The sequence below is a fragment of the Plasmodium chabaudi genome, assembly GCF_900002335.3.
Source record: "Plasmodium chabaudi chabaudi strain AS genome assembly, chromosome: 13".
NCBI lineage: Eukaryota > Apicomplexa > Aconoidasida > Haemosporida > Plasmodiidae > Plasmodium > Plasmodium chabaudi.
In genome coordinates, this window is record NC_030113.2 from 1,876,272 (window position 1) to 1,895,875 (window position 19,604).

Sequence of the window (19,604 nt, forward strand, 5' to 3'; positions counted from 1 at the left end):
AATATGATACTAGCATATATAACATAATATCAAGGTGCTTGGTTATAGAAAAAAATACCTTGCCGTTCAGAAAAAAAAAAAATGCTGCAAGGTTAAAATATTGGCGCAAAATAAAAAAGAATAAAATATTTACACGGAAGGGAAAAATAGCATAGCAACCGATATACACATTTATAATTTTATTATTTTTTTTTACATTTATCTTTATTTTTTTGTAAAAATGGAATTATTAAATGTATTTTAAATTTTATCACTAATAGCTAATTTGTATTTTTTTTTCTGAACATAATTTCTTTGTGCAGTTTTTTTATTTCTTTCTGCGTTAGCTATACACAACGGGAACAAAAACTGCTAGCCAATGTATGGCATAATATATATATGTACATTTTTTTTTATTCAACCTAAAAATGAGCATAAGTAAGAAAATACAAAGCAAAAAAAATGGATTATTCGCTAGTTTAGTAATATGTGTAGCTTTAAGGGTACTCGTATTTTACGTGTTAAACGGTTTAGAAGGCTCGAGCTATGAATATATTGAAAATATTATAAGTATAGATAGTATGATGAAAAATGAAGATATACAAAATTTAGAAATGTCCAAGCTTAATAATAAGGAATACAAAAATTGGGAACAAAATCGTATAAATGATTTGAATAACAATTTAGAGCAATACTTTCAAACAAATAAACGTTATAATAAAAATATAAAACAATATTTATTTAAAAGTGATTCTATGTATTATTCGTTTAATTCAGATATATATAATATGAAATATATATATGATAGTTATTTATTAAGTAAAAGATATAAAGACATATATTCATTTTTAGTACTACGAATAAATCCTATATTTTTAAGATTTTTACATTATATTATATTTAATGAAAAAAAAAATATTATGAACACGGTCAGAATAAAAACATCAGAAAAAAAAATAAATAGACAATCTAATATTATAGATATTTTCCCTTATCATGAGTTTCGATATTTTATGTTAATATGCTTAACAGATATATTCATAGCTATTTTTTTATTTCTAATAATTGAACATATAAAAAAGAAGAAAGATTTTTTTAAATATATTTATGAACAAACAAGCCAAAATGGATGGAAACTAATTAATCCTGTCTTGTTAATAAATATTTATTTAAATAATCCTCTTACTATTTTAGCAAATGTATTTTTATCTTTAGACAATTTTAAGTTGCTAATAATAACAATGTCTTTTTATTTGACTATATTAAGGATATCAACAAATTCAAACAAAATCATTTTATATATTAATTTTTTTTGTATAATTTTTTTAAATTCAATTCTTATTTATATAACATCCTTTCATTTTGTACTTATAATTATTGGGATAAATAATTTCATTATTTTTATCAAAGAAAATGTAAATACTTCTCATATTAAAAATCAGATTGAATTTCAGAAATTATCTTTTATGTTATTCAAAAATGTTATCATTCTACTTTTCACATGTGTGTTTTATGGCTTATTAATAATTGTGTCATATTATATGAATGGCAAATCGATTGTAAGAAATGAAAAAAAAAAATCAACAAAAAAATGGACAACCAATATAACCACAATCTACATTTATATCTTCTATTTTTTTACCACAGTCCTTTCTAAACAATACACTGATAAATGAATACAAGATTTTTTACCTGGTCCCTAATTTGGGGAATTATTGGTATATCTTTTCGACGGTAATACTTTGAAAAATTTATTTCATAAAAAATGAAAAAGTAATATATCCATATTATTGGGCTTTACATATGTTTTGTTTATTTTTTTCCTTCTCTAGATGTTCAAGAATTATTACTATTCCTTTTTGTTTCTCTTTCACGTAAGATAAAATAGGTTTTTATTTTTTTTATTTTTTTTTATTTTGCACACACATATTTATGAACATTCTTCCCCTTGTTCACCTCCAGTTTCATATCTTCCTTTACCCCGTGCCACTTTTTTTCCGTCTATCGAAAACGCCCCTTACTTATTTAAAAATTATGATCGCGGTAAAAACAGAGAAAAGGGTTGCTAAATATGTATGGACATTTCACAGCAATACATGGACATTTATGCATATTTTTTTTTTATATTTTTCAGATTGCGCTTGTATTTCATCCAAACATAGTAGTAAACGACATAATATACGTATTGGTACGTTAATTCGAAAATAGCAGCATTTAATAATTTGTAAAATATGAAATTATATATATAGTATGTATTTTTTTTTTCAGACTTTGTTAGCTATAGATTATGAGCATACGTTGTATACTATTCCGTTTGCAAAACTAGTAAAAAACAGAATGAACAATCATAATATATGCCTACATTATTCACTTTTTCCAATATTGTAACATTTATTATTTTTTATATATTTACATTTTTTTTTAGCTGTCTATTTGGGTAATTCATTTTAGTATGTTCTCAGTTACTTTGAACATGTGGTTACGTAAAAATACTGGGAATGCAAATTTTGTTTTATTTAACCAGCTGATTGTTTTTAATATAACAGGTAAGTTTTATACGCATTACCGTGTATGTACTTGTTTTTTTTTTGGCTGCTTATTTTTATTTATGTTATTTACATGCCCTATTTTCACTTATTTTTTTCCAGCCTTTATAATAGTAAATAGCATAAAATTTTACGTTCGAGTTCAAACCCCAACTATACAACTGGAAGAAGGAAAATGTATTGTAGTGTCAAAAGCCAGTAATAAAGAATTTAAACTTTTAAATATATTTAAAAAAAAAGCTGAATAATATTTTTTTTTTACATATAAATAATATGAACAATATATAAATTTATTACATAATTTGAAGAAAAATATTATAGCTAGTTCGCATAATTTATTTCAATAATATATGTGTGCAATAATGCTTTCTACAAAACGCACACACATATATACATTGAAAAATGTGCATATTTATATTCGTTTTTTTATTATAAAAATATGTAACCTTTTTTTTATGGCATTTAAAAATGCATAAATTATCCAAAATGTTCTACGTATATAATGCATATGCTTTTCTTCCACCTTTTACATTTTTATATTATTTTTTTTCGTCATATATAAACATTCGAATTAAAAAAAGCATTCAATTTATATATTGTATATTGCAAAACAAAACCGGTTGCATGAGATCACCATTTCTTGCTTCCTACTATGCATACGCAAGGATAAGTAAATTGCTATACATATAGCCATGCATACAGCTATATATACAGCCATACATATAGCCATATACATATGTAACAGCTATATAGTGAGCATATATACTTACCAACCTTTTTAAAAGAAACAATACAACAGTGTGAGTAACAAACATTTACTTCCTATTCATTTAACCATTTTCAATGATATAAAAATATTTTACATAAAAACATAAAATACATTTTTTAATAATATGCTTATTTATGTGAAGTTGTATATCCTTAAAATTTTAAAATAAAAAAAAAAAAAATAATAAAATAAAAAAATAAAAATATATAGCACCATATTTAAATATTTATTTTAGCTATTTTTTTTTTCCTATTTTGGTTATATATGCATACAAAAATGGAAAGAAAAAGTTAAGAAAAAAGTAAGAAAAAATTAAGAAAAAAAGAACAGAACGGATATATGAGTTGCTAGGAGTGATATATATTCATATCACCACAACTATGTAAGTAGTAGTAGCATATGTATTTGCAAGTAGTAGCATATGTATTGTAAGCAGTAGCGTATGCATTTGTAAGTAGTAGCGTATGCCCATTTATGCTGCCATTTTTACGACATCGCGGATATAAAAAAGCGAAGAAATTCTGAATTGGGGATATTCAAAAATATATACAGTATGTTAATATTTATATTTTATATTTATACAATTTTTATTTTCAAACTTTTCAAACTTTTCATCCATTTAAATTATAATAGTTTACAATTGAAAAATAAAAATTAATATAATTTTGTTATATTTTACTTTGTATAATTAAATTTAAATAAAAAAATATATTATTTTATATTTTTACTTTTGTTACATTTTTATATTTTTATGTTTTTACATTTTTACATTTTTATATTTTTATGTTTTTCATAATATATAGATATTACAAAAATAGCTAACAACTTTTTATTTCATTATTTATTACTAGCATATTTATAAATGTAACATTTTTTTAATTGTTAATTTTTTACATAAAATTAAAGAATATTTAAAAAAAAAAAAATATAATAAGCAACATTTTAAGTAACCAAAATATTTCTCTTATATTTTTTTAGTAAATCTTTTATCAATATATAGTTATAATATTTTTGTATAATTTTTTATAATAAAATGGCATTATCTTTATTTAAAAAAAAAGAACCTAAAGAAGAAGCCAAAGCTGCTGACCCAAACATCCAAGCAGGTTAGTCCCACCACTAGACATATCAATCAATACATTCTACTTTTCTGCATTCCATTTGTTTTGTCAACGTTTTTTCCTAACATTTGCCAACGTTTTTTCCTAACATTTGCCAACTGTGTGCCATTTTATTTTTTATGATGAAACAAACAAAGCTGATAACAAGTTGATGACAGCTTATATCATTTCACCAAGATCTCTGAAAAAATAAAAAAAAATAAAATCGCTTTTTATGGCATCACAAGTGGAGTTCACCTTTTCTACAACCGTTTCTACAACTTTTCCAACGATTTTTTCTAAAATATTTCCACTTTTTTCGCATTTTTAGATGAAGACATAAAGGCAAACAACCAACTGACCGAATCGACTGCAGCCGAGTCTGAAGTAAAGTCTAACACAGATAGTAAAAAGAAAAGCGACAAAAAGAAAAACGATGACTCCGATTCTTCAGATTCATCAGACTCATCAGATTCTTCTTCCGACGAAGAAGTGACAAAAAAAGTTGAACCCGTAAAAGTAGCAAACAAGGAAAAGAAAAAAGATGATTCAGATTCTTCAGATTCATCGGATTCTTCATCAGATGAAGAGGAGACTACAAAAGTTGAACCCGCAAAAGTAGCAAACAAAGACAAGAAAAAAGATGATTCAGATTCGTCCGATTCATCCGACTCTTCTTCAGATTCAGATTCAGATGATGAAATAAAACCAACCCCCACACTTGAAAATAACAAAAAGGGAAATATTCTCTTAGGTAACAAAAATAAAGAAGATGGACAAGGCAAAAGAAAAAATGATGCTTTATTGGATAAAGGAAAAAATAAAAAACAAAAATTAGGAAAAGAAAACAAGAAACAAAAAATAAATAATGAAACAAATGGTGAATCAAATTATAACCAATCCAATACTAATCAAGGACATATAATTGCAATTAATAATATAAGTAAAGATCTAAAATGTGAAGAATTAAATAATTTTATAAAAAATTTATTAGGTGAATCATATAATGAAGAAGAAATGATATTAGGAATTAGTGCATATTATAATTGTGCATATGTATTTTGTCAAACTGACAATATGAAAGAACAATTATTATTTAAAAATAAAGAGAAATTTAATGGTATACCTCTTATTATTAATGAAGGAAACTTATCATCAACTATATATATATATACATCAAACCCAAAATTTAATGACACAGATGCTAGATCATTATTTGGTGAGTATGGAAATGTAACTAATCTCTATGTATATGGAACTAACAACAAAAATAATAATAATAATAATTCACCCGCAAAAAAAACAAAAGTTAAAATTACTTATGATTCACCACGAGATGCTTTAAAAGCATTAGAAAAGGATGGATACCTGTGGAAAAATTATTATTTACAAGTTACACCATCAACAAATACTAATAGTGATTCAGGATTCGGAAATAAAGGCGACAGAAATAATGGCTTCTTTAAGAAAAGAGGTGGAGGACCCGGAGGAAATGGATTTTCCGGAAAAAAGTTTGGAAACAACAACAACAGAGATAACAAAAACAAATTTAACAAAAAACCATTTAACAATTTTAAAAATAAAAAAAATTTCGAAAAAAATTAAACTCATAAAATGTTGAAAAAAAAATATTTTTTTTTTTGCGTGGCAAAATTAAAATAAATTATAAACCATAAAATAAATAATATCACATATATTTACACAAAATGGATGTTTTATTGTGAAATTTATTGAAGTTATGCATATTCACTTTTACAATATATGTGATAGTATGATATTCTTTCTTTTTTTACAATATAAATTAAAAAATAGTACCTATATACAATGTTGTATATATATTATTTCATCTTCTTATTTGGTAAATCCACATAAAGTGCATGTTCAATCTACATACACAATCTTATTCAATTATTTATTTATACTTTTGACATTTGAAAATTTTATATAATCTTAAATATTTTAGTGTTTAAACGTTTAAATTTAATTATACACTTGTTTACGTTTTCATTATATTTTTAATTATATTAACACGAATAACGCATTGCTTAAATTCAACAACATATTTTGTTCGACTTATACTGCTTACCCTTGTTTCACATGTCGGTTTGAAAATATGGGTATGTGTGCAGACAGTATTGAAAGAAGCTAGATGGAATTGTTCATTCCTCTACTTATTTGTGTTATGAGGTTGGACAGGTCAGACCAACTCGGCCTATGCACATGATCATATATTAAAAGATTTTTCAGAAGAAAAAATAATTCCGGTTTTTTTACAAACGATTTAATATTATTAACTTTATATTGAAATGCTCGAGAATCATCGATGTGATTTAAAATGTCCTCACCCATTGTTACAATATAATAAAAGGATAATCCTAAACAAAAAATGTCATTCTTCATAAGGTACTTATCTATGTTGCCTACTTTATTTTTATTTATATTTTTTTTTAATTCATTTGTTTTTTTTTTTATATAAAATAAAAGTTCAGGGGATATATATTTCATAGGTGTCCTTGTTTTATTTATAACATAAAAATAATAATTTGATAACTTAATTTTGGGAACAAAATTTCCAATTAAAATATGAAATCCATTATTACTTATAAATAAGTTGCTTGGCTTTATATTTCCATGTACTATATTTTTTTCTTCTAAATAATTCATAACCTTTATAATGTTACATAAACTTTTAAATATTATTTCATCATTAAATTTGTATTTATTATATGGACTCACATTTTCAATCATTCTCTTAATATTCCCATTTAATAAAAATGGTGTTACAAATCCTGCAACCTCCTTATTTTTTTTACCAAGCTCTTTTTTGTTTAATACAATTATGTCACTATATGGGAGTACCCCCACGGTTTCATACGTCACCTCGTTATTTTTACCATCATTTTTGCCATCATTTTTGCCGTCATTGTTTGTGCTTCCTCCTTTATGGCCTTTCCTGTGCTTGCCATTTGGGTTGCCTTCCTGTTCTTCCCCTTCAAAATGTGATCCTTCATTTTCTTCATAACTAGCCATATCTTTACAATACTCTTTATATTCATATATCGAATTTTTTATATATTTTCCTTCTTTAATTAGCTTGTTAATTTTTATATTATCTGAATTATCTTCTGAAAATATGAATTCATGACCCCCTACTCTTGTCTCGTCACAATCTATAATTTTTATATTGTATAAATAGCTTCTATACCCTTTGTTATTTTCACCACGTTTCGTTTTACCAGCACGGTTTTTATTATATTGTAAATTGCCTTGATAATTTTGATGAGGATTGATACCCCCATTCCTTGTGCTGAAATATGAATTTTTTATTTTTTCAACTAAGGGATCACCATGAATATTGAAATATGGAAAGTCAAATCGGAAGTTATAACATGGTTCGTTTTTTAATATTATATCATATTTTTCTTGAATTGTATTTATTTTTGAAAGTTGTTCTTTTATTCCTTGTTTTTTATCTGATAATCTAAGTAATATTTGGTTAGCATTTGTGGATTCGTCTGATATTTTATTTTCATAATTTAAATTGTCTGGATCATATTCATCTCTTTGTTGTTCTAAATTTACACATATAGATTTTGTTGCATTTACCATTTTATCTATATTATTTAAACTTTTTTTTAAATTCTTATAAACTATATTTCCATTATATTTTATCACATAACTGTGCCCAAATTTATTATTACAACCTTCATTTTCAATAACATATATAAATTCCTTGGGCCACAGAATTTCTCCTACTAATAAACCCCATTTGCTCATTTTTTTGTCACACACATATTTGATAATTACTCAAATCAGAAAATTATGCATATTACTACTACACATAAATCATTATTTTTATTCTCTACTATTTTTCCAATGATTTTCCAAATATTTTAACATATAAATCGTGTATATATTATTATGTTTTTTTTTTCACGGTTTTCAAAATGGCTAGCACTAATGAAAAAAAAAAATTCAAAAAAATTCAAAAATGCCTGTACAGTTTTTGTTAATTTATGTTTCACAAGAAAAAAAAATAAAAAATTTACACAAATTAACCTGTCTGGTCATGTAAAAATGTAGATATATTTGGCTATTTTTTTTTTTATACAAATATATATGTAGGTTCATGTAAATTAAAATCACAAACATACACATGTACAACCATACAACTAGCTATTTTGAAAAAAAAAAAATCGGAAATTTGTAAAATTGTGAAATTATAAAAACAAAGCACAAAAACAGGTAAAAGTGAAATAACATAGTCGGAAAAACGGAAATTAAAAATTATGGGGGACAATTTTTGACTTCATCTTCAATAATAAATTTTCTAAAATTATACAAAAAATGCTTCTATAAAAAAAAAGGAAGTAAAAATGAATATGATATATTTTTCTGTCTATGTAAATTATTTTTTTTCTGCCTGTGTTAATTATTTTTTTTTTCTATTACAATGAATTTTTAAAATTCCGAATAGCTTTACAATTAAAGGAAAGATTATAACAGCTTCTTATGTATAAATTTTTTAATTCTTTGGTTTTTAATTTATATCTGAAAAGGTGTTAAAAAAAATTATGGTTGTATAAAAAAATTAATATGACTTCCTAATTTACACACATATTTATTGTTTTAATAAAATTAGTAAACTAAACAATTTTACGTACTTTCTTGAAACGGTATAAAGGTCAGTATTAAAAAGTTCGTAAATAATCAGACTGAAGTAAAACCTTTTTATCTTTACCCACTCAAATGTCTGGGATATTTCTTCAATATTTATTCTTGAGATAAGGTGAAAAATGGAAGGAGAAGTGTGCATTTATTAAAAGTGTAAAGTTGATGTTTTTTTAGTTTGCTTCGTTTTTTTCTTACTCTCCCTTGAGAAATCGCTCGGAAACCTCCTTGAAATTGTCATTTTTTCGCATCTTGTACTTTCGTAATATGTCTAGATTGAGGTCTAGGTATTTGAAAATTTTTAAGGTGTTCATTCTGTCGTCATTTTGAAGTAACGCACTTTCGTATACTTCGAAATTAATTTTCAAGTTTATCTCGGAACCTAGACAAAATACAAAAATCATTAGAAGCGTATCCGGAGAAAACCCTTCAAAAAAAATCATGTAAAGAAATAGTTAAATTAATAAGAAGTGAGCAACTGAATAATTATCATTTTGTTTGTCTATACCTTTAACATACGTGGTATGAATTATAGAGTAGTTAAAAATAAAATCTAAAGAAGTAGAAGCCGAATGAACATATGATGATATTTCGGAGCACATAAGTTCATCGTCTTCTTCAAGGATGTCATATACATAAAAATTATTTTGTTTATTGTTTATGTTAATAAGAAATAAATTCTTAATGAATTGGACAAATAGATTTGGAAATATATTTTTATTAATATGAGTGTCTTTAAAAATAGAAAAAATTGTTATAAAGGGTATTGTAGATTTTTCATTTTCTGGGTCTAATATATTACTTGATTTATAATGTTTACATAAATTTTTGAAGAGATGAATTTTTTGTTGTAAATTTGATTTTATCAGCATATCTGTATTAATATGTTGATTTAAAAAATTAAAATTAAAAATATTTTCCATTTCATATAAGTTAACATTATAAATTTTTTCAAATATATAATAATAATAATTTTGTTCTTTCTCATAAGGTATAACAATTAACTTATTATCAAATAAGTATTGAAAAATCTCTTTAATTTCGAGTATTATTTTTTCTTTATATTTTTCAAGCCAACCATTATCTTTTATTTGGCTAGTTTCCATATCATATTTACAAAATTTAAGGGCATATGAAAAAAAAAAATATAAAATATCTTTTTTTGTTTTTATAATATTTAATTCTATTAGTTCGATAATAAATTTGCATAGATTAAATTTTTCCATCGCACTTTCTACGATCTTTTTGTCTACATTATCCCGAAATAACATCTTTAAATATTCTATATCATCTTTACAATTTAAAAACATTATTACCTTCCCATCACAATTAGTATCATAATCTTTGACATAGCAATTACTATTATTTGTATTCATAGCTTTTGTAAGTTCATATTTTTCTGTTTCATTATGTAAATTGTTGTTTCCTTTATTATTATTATTATAATGTAACGGCTTTATATCCAAATTGGAGTTCCCATCAACTTTTTTTTTTAATCTACCACACCTTCCGGATATTTGAATAATTTGATCTTTTGTTAAAAATGAAATACCTACTTTTATATTCCTTATAATTATTGTATGTACATTAAAATTTACACCAACAGATAAAGTGGTTGTACAACAAAGACAAAAAAGTATATTATTTCTAAGCGCATTCTCAATAATGTCTTTTTCATATTTTCCTAATTCTGCATGATGATAAAAAATTCCATTAATAATTAATTTTTCAATTTCTACAATTTTTGTATTTATATCTTTTATCTCATTTAATTGATTTATTAAATTTTTTCTTTTTTCTAATAATTCAATACTTATATTAAAATCAATATTTTTTAAATAATAGGAAATTACATTACTAATAAATGACGCAACCTTTTCGCTTTGTTTTTTTGTCGAACAAAATATTAATACATTCCTTTTTAAAATTAATTCTTCGCTTAATATATATCCTAAATGATCTGGATCTAATACATATGGAATATCTAGTGATCTCTCAATATATTTTTGCTCTATATCTTTATACATCACATTTTTTATTTTATACAGGTATTTTATTTTTTGTGTTTTTTTGCTACTTACTCGTATCTTCGCTTCCAACCACCTTCCGATCTGACCAAAACAGCGAAAATTAAAAAAAAATATGAACAAGCAAGGTAAATTAGGGCCATTATGTGTGTAAAAATAAAAAATTACGTACATGTGTGCATACACATATATATTTGCATAGCCTACATGATCTATGTTAGACAATGTTGCAGAGAAACCATATGCTCGTAAATTAAAAATATGATTGTAATTTTTTTGGGCATATTTAATTTTTGTTAATAAGGATTCAATGAAAAACCCTCTTTGCAAATCATTGATATAATGAATTTCATCAATAATAAATATAAAATTCGATTTTAAATTATTTTTAATTATAATATTAATTATAATATTAGCTTGTTCGTATGTACATAAAGCTATATCAGTTGATAGACTATAAGAATAACCAGTAAAATTAAAGCTATTAAATTTTTTAATATTTAATGATACTGTATCATTTCCTAGTAGCATTTCATAATAATCATATTTTTCATTTATTAGTGATACAGTTGGTAAAGTTAATATAACTCTATATCCTTTATATAAAATAAATCGAATAATTATAATATCATAAATTAATGTTTTTCCCATTCCTGTTGGCATACTAAACAAAAAATTTTTATAAAATTCTTTATCATTTTGAATATTTTTTATTGGGGTTTCGTTCATATTTTTTTCCTGAACATGTTCTGTTATTACATTGCTGTGCAGGCATTTTATCATTTCCCCTCTTTCTCCAAAATTTTCAAAGGCAGAAAAAAACTCTGAATTCAATATTTCATTTATATCTTGAACATGTGTAGCATCGTATATTATATCATCTTTTTTATTATTTAAACCATTTTCAATATATTCATTTTCAAAAGCATTTCTTAAAAACTCGACTTGTTCATCGTGTAATTCATATATTCCAATTTCATTATATTTTCTGCATGAACAAGTCAGAAAAAGATGAAAAAAAAGCTAGCTTAAGTGTGCATAATGTAGCTATTTTCACCAAAAATTGCATAACCGATTGTTTTAAACTTTTACAATGTGGTACTTACCTTATGATAGATGGTGGTATATAGTAGTATTCAAAATTCTTTTCGTCATGAATAAATTTTTCTATTTTGTTTAAATCATTTACTGTTTCATATATAAATTTGTCATTGTTTATTGAGGAATATTCTCCTGTTTCTATAAATGGTTATGCACGTGTACATAAAAAAGTATGAATAAGTCAGGTAATATATTATAAGAAATGTGATTTATAATTAGGAAAATGGTTGTAAGTATGCCCATTTATTCATTACTTGATATGTTCAATTTGGTAAGAATATCATTGTCAAATTCCGAAACCTCTCTATAATTAGGCTAATTAAAAATAAAATTAATGTTTCATTTTTTATATTTTATTATTTTTTTTTTGAAAAAAATAAATAGCATATATATATGAACGTGTTCATATTTACTAACACTTGTGTAGACATGTCCCGATAAAGAAATGTATATCAACTGGTGATTATTTTTATACAATTTTTTTTTAAATATTCCTAATCTGTAACATGTTTATATTTAAAAGTATGAAGAGTAGGGTTTGATAAAAAAAGCATGTAGACTAAAAATGTTAATTGGTTTATAACAAATAATGAACAAGGTTGTTTATCCATTATATTTTCGCATGTATACATAAATATCTAAGCATGTATGCAATTTCTATTTTAACCTTCTATGACATAATGGTGGGTTGTCCTTTTTATTTTTTTTTTTTTGTTTTGCACAAAACATTGTGTTACCCCAAAAAAAAACAAAAGCGATTTGATTAATTATAACATTCTTCCATTTGTTGATAAAAATAGACTGAAATCATTTTTATAATTGATATAAGTCTATTTTTTATATGTAAAAAAATAACATAATCGTAACTTTCTATTCGTTATATATTAAAATGTGTTAATTGGTAATACGTTATATACCTTTATGAAGAACATATCAATTTATGATTTTGCTTAATTATAAATTAGCTTGATTAAATTTAAAATATAATTTGTTATAATCCATCATATTTCAAAGTATGATAAAGAACTTTTTTTTTATTAAAGAAATCGATTTAAAATTTTCATTGCTTTTCAATAATAATAACATATTTTTTATAAATTTATATACATTAATAATATTTTATTATTTAATAATTATAATTTTTAAGTTTTATACTATGATATAGCGAATAAGAACAAATGTGTAAAAATAGCTATACAATATTATGCATATATTAGGCATATATATTTGAATAGCTATATGGCGGTGTGGCATTTTACCTAAGTATCAAACAAAATATATAAAACGAATGGACATCCTAAATATTCTTAAATAATTTGAAAAAAAAAATAATTATCTTATTTTAGATATATTTTTTTTAAACTATATCAATCTGTTTAATATAATTTACATTTTTATCAAAAATGGAAAGAATGCAATGCATGCCCAAAATATTTTTCTCATCATCCCGGAAATAACGACCACAACAGTATGCCATAAAAATTAGTAAACATATATCATTCTTCAGTTTTACATATGTATATATATATAATATTTTTTTATTTATAAATATTTAAAATAGTTGTATATAGAAAGTTATTTTTGTTAATTTTTTTTGCCTTCTGAATTGGAAGGTTTGTCAAATAAGAGTTGTATATATATAATACGTTTTTATATATGTATATATAAATTTATTAAAAACACGGTAACCTATTTTAAGTGGTATACAATTATAATAGCTTGTTTTGTTTAAAGAAATATTTTTTTTAAAGCCGAAATATAATGCCAAAATGTCATTTTTTGATGATTCGATATCAGTTGAATCCAGGAGGGATAAATTTGATGAAGAGATCGAAGAAAACGAATTTGAAATTTTTGATAAAGAAAAAAATTATGAAGAAAAAAAAATATCACAAAAATATGTCATTATAAATGATGAGCAAGAATCAACTACTATAATAAATAGAAATCTCAATACAAACAAAAAAACTATAAATATAAAAGGTGAGTATCATTCTTTTAAACTTCCAAAATTTTTAGAGGTATACCCTATTATTGAAAAGAAAAAAACAATAGAAAAACAAAACAATGAACAAAATGTATTATTAATTGAAAAGGAAACATATGATATATCCCAAGTAGGTCCAAATAAAAGTGCTGTTATATCATGGACCTTTGATGAAAATTTATATACACAAATAAAAGATAAGGAAGATATGAATCACCATGTTAGTAAAACCCAAAGCAATAATCAAGAATGCTTAACAGATGATAGTGAATTAAGTATATCCGATTTAGACGAATTTTATGAAAAATATGATATAGATAGTAGTGAAATTATAAGTGTTTCAAGTAATGATGAAAATGACAATCAAAATATTTTATTGAATAATTTAGAATTTTTAGAAACAAATTCATTTATTGTAGAATATGAAGATGGAAAAAAAATTCTTTTTGTTGATAACAATCCGTATATTTTAGAAGAAGATAATGACTTGAATTATTTAATTGAGTGTACAGATGAAAATGTTTTATTGATACATGGAAAAATTGGAAAGAAATTATTTATTAAAACAATTTCAAAGGACGAACAAATCCCCCCACAAAAATTTAATACCCCTGAAGAAAATATATACTATTCACTTAACGAAAATACATAATAAAATAATATTACAGGAATAAATTTTTTAATATTAAACCCTAAACACTAAATGGATAATTAAATAATCACATTGTATGGGACAAAACATAAAAAGAATATCCTTAAAACATTTTTGTTTAACAAGTATTATATATACTTGATAATTTTCATCCTATATTTTCATTTAAAGCTTGTTAACTATCAGATTTCGTACAATTCATTTTGTTGCATAAGTTGTAATTGGCATGTCTTAGTCTATACAGAACATGCATATTTAATATTTCATGAGTTAACTAAAATATGGGTAAATAATAGGTGTCTATCATTTTTTTTTTATTTTTATGAAATTTTGTACTAGCCAAAAAAATGCTTTATTTTTTTTTTTTTTGTAAATATAGCTCGATTTAAGCATATATAATATTCCATGTTCAGAAAATTTAGTTTCCCTTTTTAAAATACAAAAATGAAATTGCTTAAATCGAGTGTGGGTATTTTTAAAGAATTTACATAATTTTTTATAAACATTGTGGTATTTTTTTGTGTCAATGCTTCATATTAGTATGTTTCAAAATGCCGACGTTTTATTACTACTATCATTATTGCTAGCATAATTTTTTTAGTGATATATATTTTATTGCATTTTTTTTATTATGATTTTATATTTTTGTGCATGTACATATCATACATAACTACACAACATCATATGAACATCATACCATTTGGTTGTTTATAAAAAAAATAATTTCCCGCATTCTAACTATTTATTATTATTTTTACATGACTTGTTAATAAAATATAAGCATTTTTAATATTTTGTGAAAATGGTATACATATTCAAATTGATATTATATAAGTATTTTATATACCCTAATTTTTTTAAAGTATCATAAGTAGGTTAATTATATAAGCATTTGATCTATCCAATGTATTGATTTTGTTAACTATACATGGATAATATGATGGATGGTGAATTAGCTATATTTATGAAATAATTAAAATGCATGAAAATTTGCATTAATATTATATTCCAAATTATGAAAATTATAAAAATAAAACTCTTCTATAATAATTCATAAAATTGTTGAAATTAAAAATATATAAAAATAAATATAAAATGATGTATTGAAAATTTTATGAAAATATTTTAGGTACAATATTTTGACTTGCTATATGAGCATGAAATATAAATATCCCTTCAAGCGCATTATTCATGTATGCTTAATAATACAATGCATGTATATATACATATTTAAAAGAAAAAAAAACGAAAATATAAATAACTGGAAATTAAAAAATTAAATTATTTTTTTTTATATTTATTTTTAATTATATTGCAATTGCAATTATCCGCAAATAGTAAGAATACCGAATATAAAAGGAATTGTATGTTTTTTTATTTTTTTTTTATTTTTTTAGTAGAACTTATATTTCATAAAAAAAATATACATACATACAAATAAAATATTCGATATTATAATGGATTTCATAAAGAACCAATATAATTCAGCCATAGCAGATCTTAAAAAAACTTTTAGAAATCCAAGAGATGGAATATCCCACGTATTAGGCGTTATATGCTTGTTGCTAAACGCTTTTATGATATGGAAATTACTAGTAGTAGCAACAGGTTAAAAAAATGAAATGCATACTATGCATATAATATATGACCATATCTACGAAAGATTTCTTTGTTATGCTCAACTACCTTTCCATTTTGCCAATTCGTTAACAATATAATTTATTTAATAGTTACGCGTTTGCTTAGTTTACTACTGCTTATACTATAATATTGTATAAAAATGGAGCAATAATAATATAATTTTTATTTTTTTATTTTTTCATATTTTCTTTGTATATGCAGGATGCGAGTCCCCTATTGTTGTCGTATTAAGTGGGAGTATGGAACCCGGATATTACAGAGGCGATACTTTGGCTTTATACAACCCAGCCGTTATACATGCGGGCGATGTTGTAGTATATCAAATACATGGAAGAGATATTCCAATTGTTCATAGAATATTAAATATTCATAGAACACATGATAATCAGTATCATTTATTATCAAAAGGAGATAACAATAATATTGATGATAGAGGATTATATGATGCTCATCAATACTGGTTAGAAAATCAACATGTACTTGGACTTTCAGTTGGATATGCACCATATATCGGAATGTTAACAATATGGGTTAATGAATATCCAACTGTTAAATGGGGAATAGTTTCAGTAATGTTATTAATGATATTACTTGGGTATGAATAAATTTGTTTTTAATTAATTTTTTTCAAAAATATTGTAAAACTGCTATGATTGGAAGCAATATAGAACATACATTCATATATATATATATGTACACGTGCATACATTTTTTTTTAATTTATTTAATTCGAAATTTTTGTGAGAGCCATAAATAACAGTTCTCAGTAATTTTTTTTGGACGATAATAGACATTAACAAATGTTTATTTAATTTTTAATTTTAAAACAAATCCTAAATATAAAAAATAATAAAATATAACTTAAAAAATTATTAATATTTGTATTTATTTTTTCTTCCATCCTATGTATATACATTCTATATTACAACATTTTAATGTCAAATTGAAACTAATACCATATCACATACATATGTTGGTTTATTCAAAGGGAAAAAATGTTTCTTAAGACATATTTTCACTTTTTAAATAAAAAATAAAATTTTATTGGATTTTAGCTTGATACCCAATTAGCTATACCTTTACGCCACATATATGTATGCCCATATGTATGCCCATATGTATGTCCATATGCATGAACATTTTTAATTGTTTTAAAAGTTATGCAAATATACTTCATACAATTTTATTGGCAATATATATATTTTTGCGTGTATGTTATAGAAATATGCAATATCCTCTTTAAAGAGAAACATTGTCTATATATTTAATTTTTTATTTTACACACCCACCCTTTGTATTTCTTATTTTGTTATTGTATTAGCTAGCTTTCTCAAATTGTAATTTTTATAACTTTTAAAGCTTTACATTGTTACAACATATTTGGTATTGGTTAAATTAGATTGGCTTATATATTACCTATTCGAATATTCTTCTTTCGTTTTGAAAATGGCACGGCTTCCCTTTGTACTATTAGTTGCACTTGTGTGTGTGCATAGTTTTTTTTTTACATGCACTGTTCATAATAAAAATGATAGCAAGTCAGAAAATATATTAAGCTCAAATGGAATTTTAAAAAATATTGTAAAACATTCACCAAAAATAAGCGAAGATGAAATAAATGAAAGCACAATGAAAATAGTTAAAAAAGCTCATGAAGATGAAAATAAAATATTAGAAAAAATAGGAGCATGTCAAAAAGATTATACATTACCCTGTCCAAAATATTGGGAACAAAACCAAAAAATTATGAACAATGAAAAAATTATTACATGTACAGCTAATAATGATTATGAAGGATTTTGTGAAAAATATCAATCATTTACCTATTTTACTGAAGAAGATAAAATGAATTTTGAATTAAGTTGTAATGTAGAATGGGAATGTAAGAATTTAAATAGTACTTGTCCAAGTGGAAAAAGAGATTATAGTGAACCATGCCCTATAGGGTTTATTTCTCAAAATGATAATAGTTGCAAAGCTGATATAACAATATATAATGGTATGTGCAATAGTGATAATATAAATTTTAATCACATGAACAATTCAGAAAAAAATGATTGGAGTATTGCATGTGGTGCTTATTGGGAATGTTATAAAGAATGCCAATCAAATGAAATATTTTCAAATTGTCCAAAAAATTGGAAAGAAATAAATAAATATGATTGTATACCAAATGAAAAATATAAAGGACCATGTAAAGGAAAACATAATTTTCAATATTATACAAAAATAATGAAAATCGAATTTGAAGAAATATGTAAAACTAAATTTGTGTGCAAACAAAATTGTCAAAAAAATTATGAACAAGAAGATTGCCCAATTGATTGGGAAAAACAAAACGGATACTGTCTAGCACCAACATCATTTAATTTATGTAATAAAAAAAAATTATCAATTGAAAATTTAACAGTAAATGATAAAATAAAATTTGAAAAAGAATGTTTAGTTAATTGGGCATGTAAAAAAAACGAAGATGGAAATTCTTTTTGTCAAATGGATTGGTCTTATGATTGTCCATATGATTGGATAAGGCAAAAAAATAATGAAGGTAAAAAATATATTTGTAAATCTAATTCTTCTAATTATAATGGTAAATGTAAAGATATTATTTTAGAATATAATTCAAATGAAGTTACTAAAAGAAAAATAGCATCAAGTTGCCATACCCCTTGGCCATGTATTGATAAAAAGCTTATACCCTTTATGGATACCTCTAATCAATATAATACAAAACAAAATAATGATAAAAACAAAATCAATGGACCTGTAACACAAAAGGGAGATATATACAATCAAAATCCTTATCATATAATTGATACTGATAAAGATTTAGCTGATTTTGATATATTATCATAATGCTTCATATTTATGAACAGAAAGAATTATTCGTGGAATCTCAAATGGGAAAGTAGCTCCATGCCCATAACTACGCATAGGAATATTTTGTAACCAAGTTGGTACACTCCATTTTGATACCTTGAAAAACTGGGTACTATGCACACACCATATGTATGTAAAATATTGTGTCACGTGTTTTAAATGCCATTTTTCTAGCCATTTTCTAGTCATTTTTCTAGCTATTTTTCTAGCCATTTTCTAGCCATTTTCTAGCTATTTTTCTAACCCCTTTT

At 23.9% G+C, this 19,604-nt stretch overlaps 7 protein-coding genes and 1 non-coding gene across 8 annotated transcripts; 6 read left to right on the forward strand and 2 right to left on the reverse strand.

The window, feature by feature from the left end:
* Positions 1–407: 407 nt before the first annotated feature.
* Positions 408–2,773, forward strand: PCHAS_1350300 (GPI transamidase subunit PIG-U, putative; the record flags this gene model as incomplete). The annotated part of the gene is made up of 8 exons (XM_016799389.1): positions 408–1,538; positions 1,627–1,713; positions 1,812–1,853; positions 1,942–2,022; positions 2,114–2,167; positions 2,248–2,304; positions 2,405–2,525; positions 2,628–2,773. 8 exons carry the CDS (start codon positions 408–410, stop codon positions 2,771–2,773), a joined length of 1,719 nt encoding a protein of 572 aa, XP_016654685.1.
* Positions 2,774–4,327: 1,554 nt separating this feature from the next.
* PCHAS_1350400 (RNA-binding protein, putative) lies at positions 4,328–5,999 on the forward strand (the record flags this gene model as incomplete). Its single annotated transcript, XM_016799390.1, has 2 exons — positions 4,328–4,400; positions 4,726–5,999. 2 exons carry the CDS (start codon positions 4,328–4,330, stop codon positions 5,997–5,999), a joined length of 1,347 nt encoding a protein of 448 aa, XP_016654686.1.
* Positions 4,529–4,604, forward strand: PCHAS_1350410. Its single transcript, XR_001678636.2, has one exon. It is a non-coding gene; the product is annotated as a small nucleolar RNA snoR17 (small nucleolar RNA).
* Positions 6,000–6,539: 540 nt separating the features above from the next.
* PCHAS_1350500 (protein kinase, putative) lies at positions 6,540–8,171 on the reverse strand (the record flags this gene model as incomplete). The annotated part of the gene is made up of 1 exon (XM_016799391.1): positions 6,540–8,171. One exon carries the CDS (start codon positions 8,169–8,171, stop codon positions 6,540–6,542), a length of 1,632 nt encoding a protein of 543 aa, XP_016654687.1.
* A 503-nt stretch (positions 8,172–8,674) lies between these two features.
* Positions 8,675–12,922, reverse strand: PCHAS_1350600 (DNA polymerase theta, putative; the record flags this gene model as incomplete). Its single annotated transcript, XM_016799392.1, has 10 exons — positions 8,675–8,747; positions 8,847–8,945; positions 9,059–9,172; positions 9,264–9,492; positions 9,574–11,176; positions 11,300–12,080; positions 12,199–12,331; positions 12,448–12,508; positions 12,611–12,692; positions 12,861–12,922. 10 exons carry the CDS (start codon positions 12,920–12,922, stop codon positions 8,675–8,677), a joined length of 3,237 nt encoding a protein of 1,078 aa, XP_016654688.1.
* Positions 12,923–13,962: 1,040 nt separating this feature from the next.
* Positions 13,963–14,832, forward strand: PCHAS_1350700 (conserved Plasmodium protein, unknown function; the record flags this gene model as incomplete). The annotated part of the gene is made up of 1 exon (XM_016799393.1): positions 13,963–14,832. One exon carries the CDS (start codon positions 13,963–13,965, stop codon positions 14,830–14,832), a length of 870 nt encoding a protein of 289 aa, XP_016654689.1.
* A 1,457-nt stretch (positions 14,833–16,289) lies between these two features.
* Positions 16,290–17,078, forward strand: PCHAS_1350800 (signal peptidase complex catalytic subunit SEC11, putative; the record flags this gene model as incomplete). Its single annotated transcript, XM_736865.1, has 2 exons — positions 16,290–16,440; positions 16,675–17,078. The coding sequence occupies 2 exons, from the start codon at positions 16,290–16,292 to the stop codon at positions 17,076–17,078; spliced, it is 555 nt and encodes a 184-aa protein (XP_741958.1).
* An 841-nt stretch (positions 17,079–17,919) lies between these two features.
* Positions 17,920–19,329, forward strand: PCHAS_1350900 (CPW-WPC family protein; the record flags this gene model as incomplete). The annotated part of the gene is made up of 1 exon (XM_740293.2): positions 17,920–19,329. The coding sequence occupies one exon, from the start codon at positions 17,920–17,922 to the stop codon at positions 19,327–19,329; it is 1,410 nt and encodes a 469-aa protein (XP_745386.2).
* Positions 19,330–19,604: the final 275 nt, after the last annotated feature.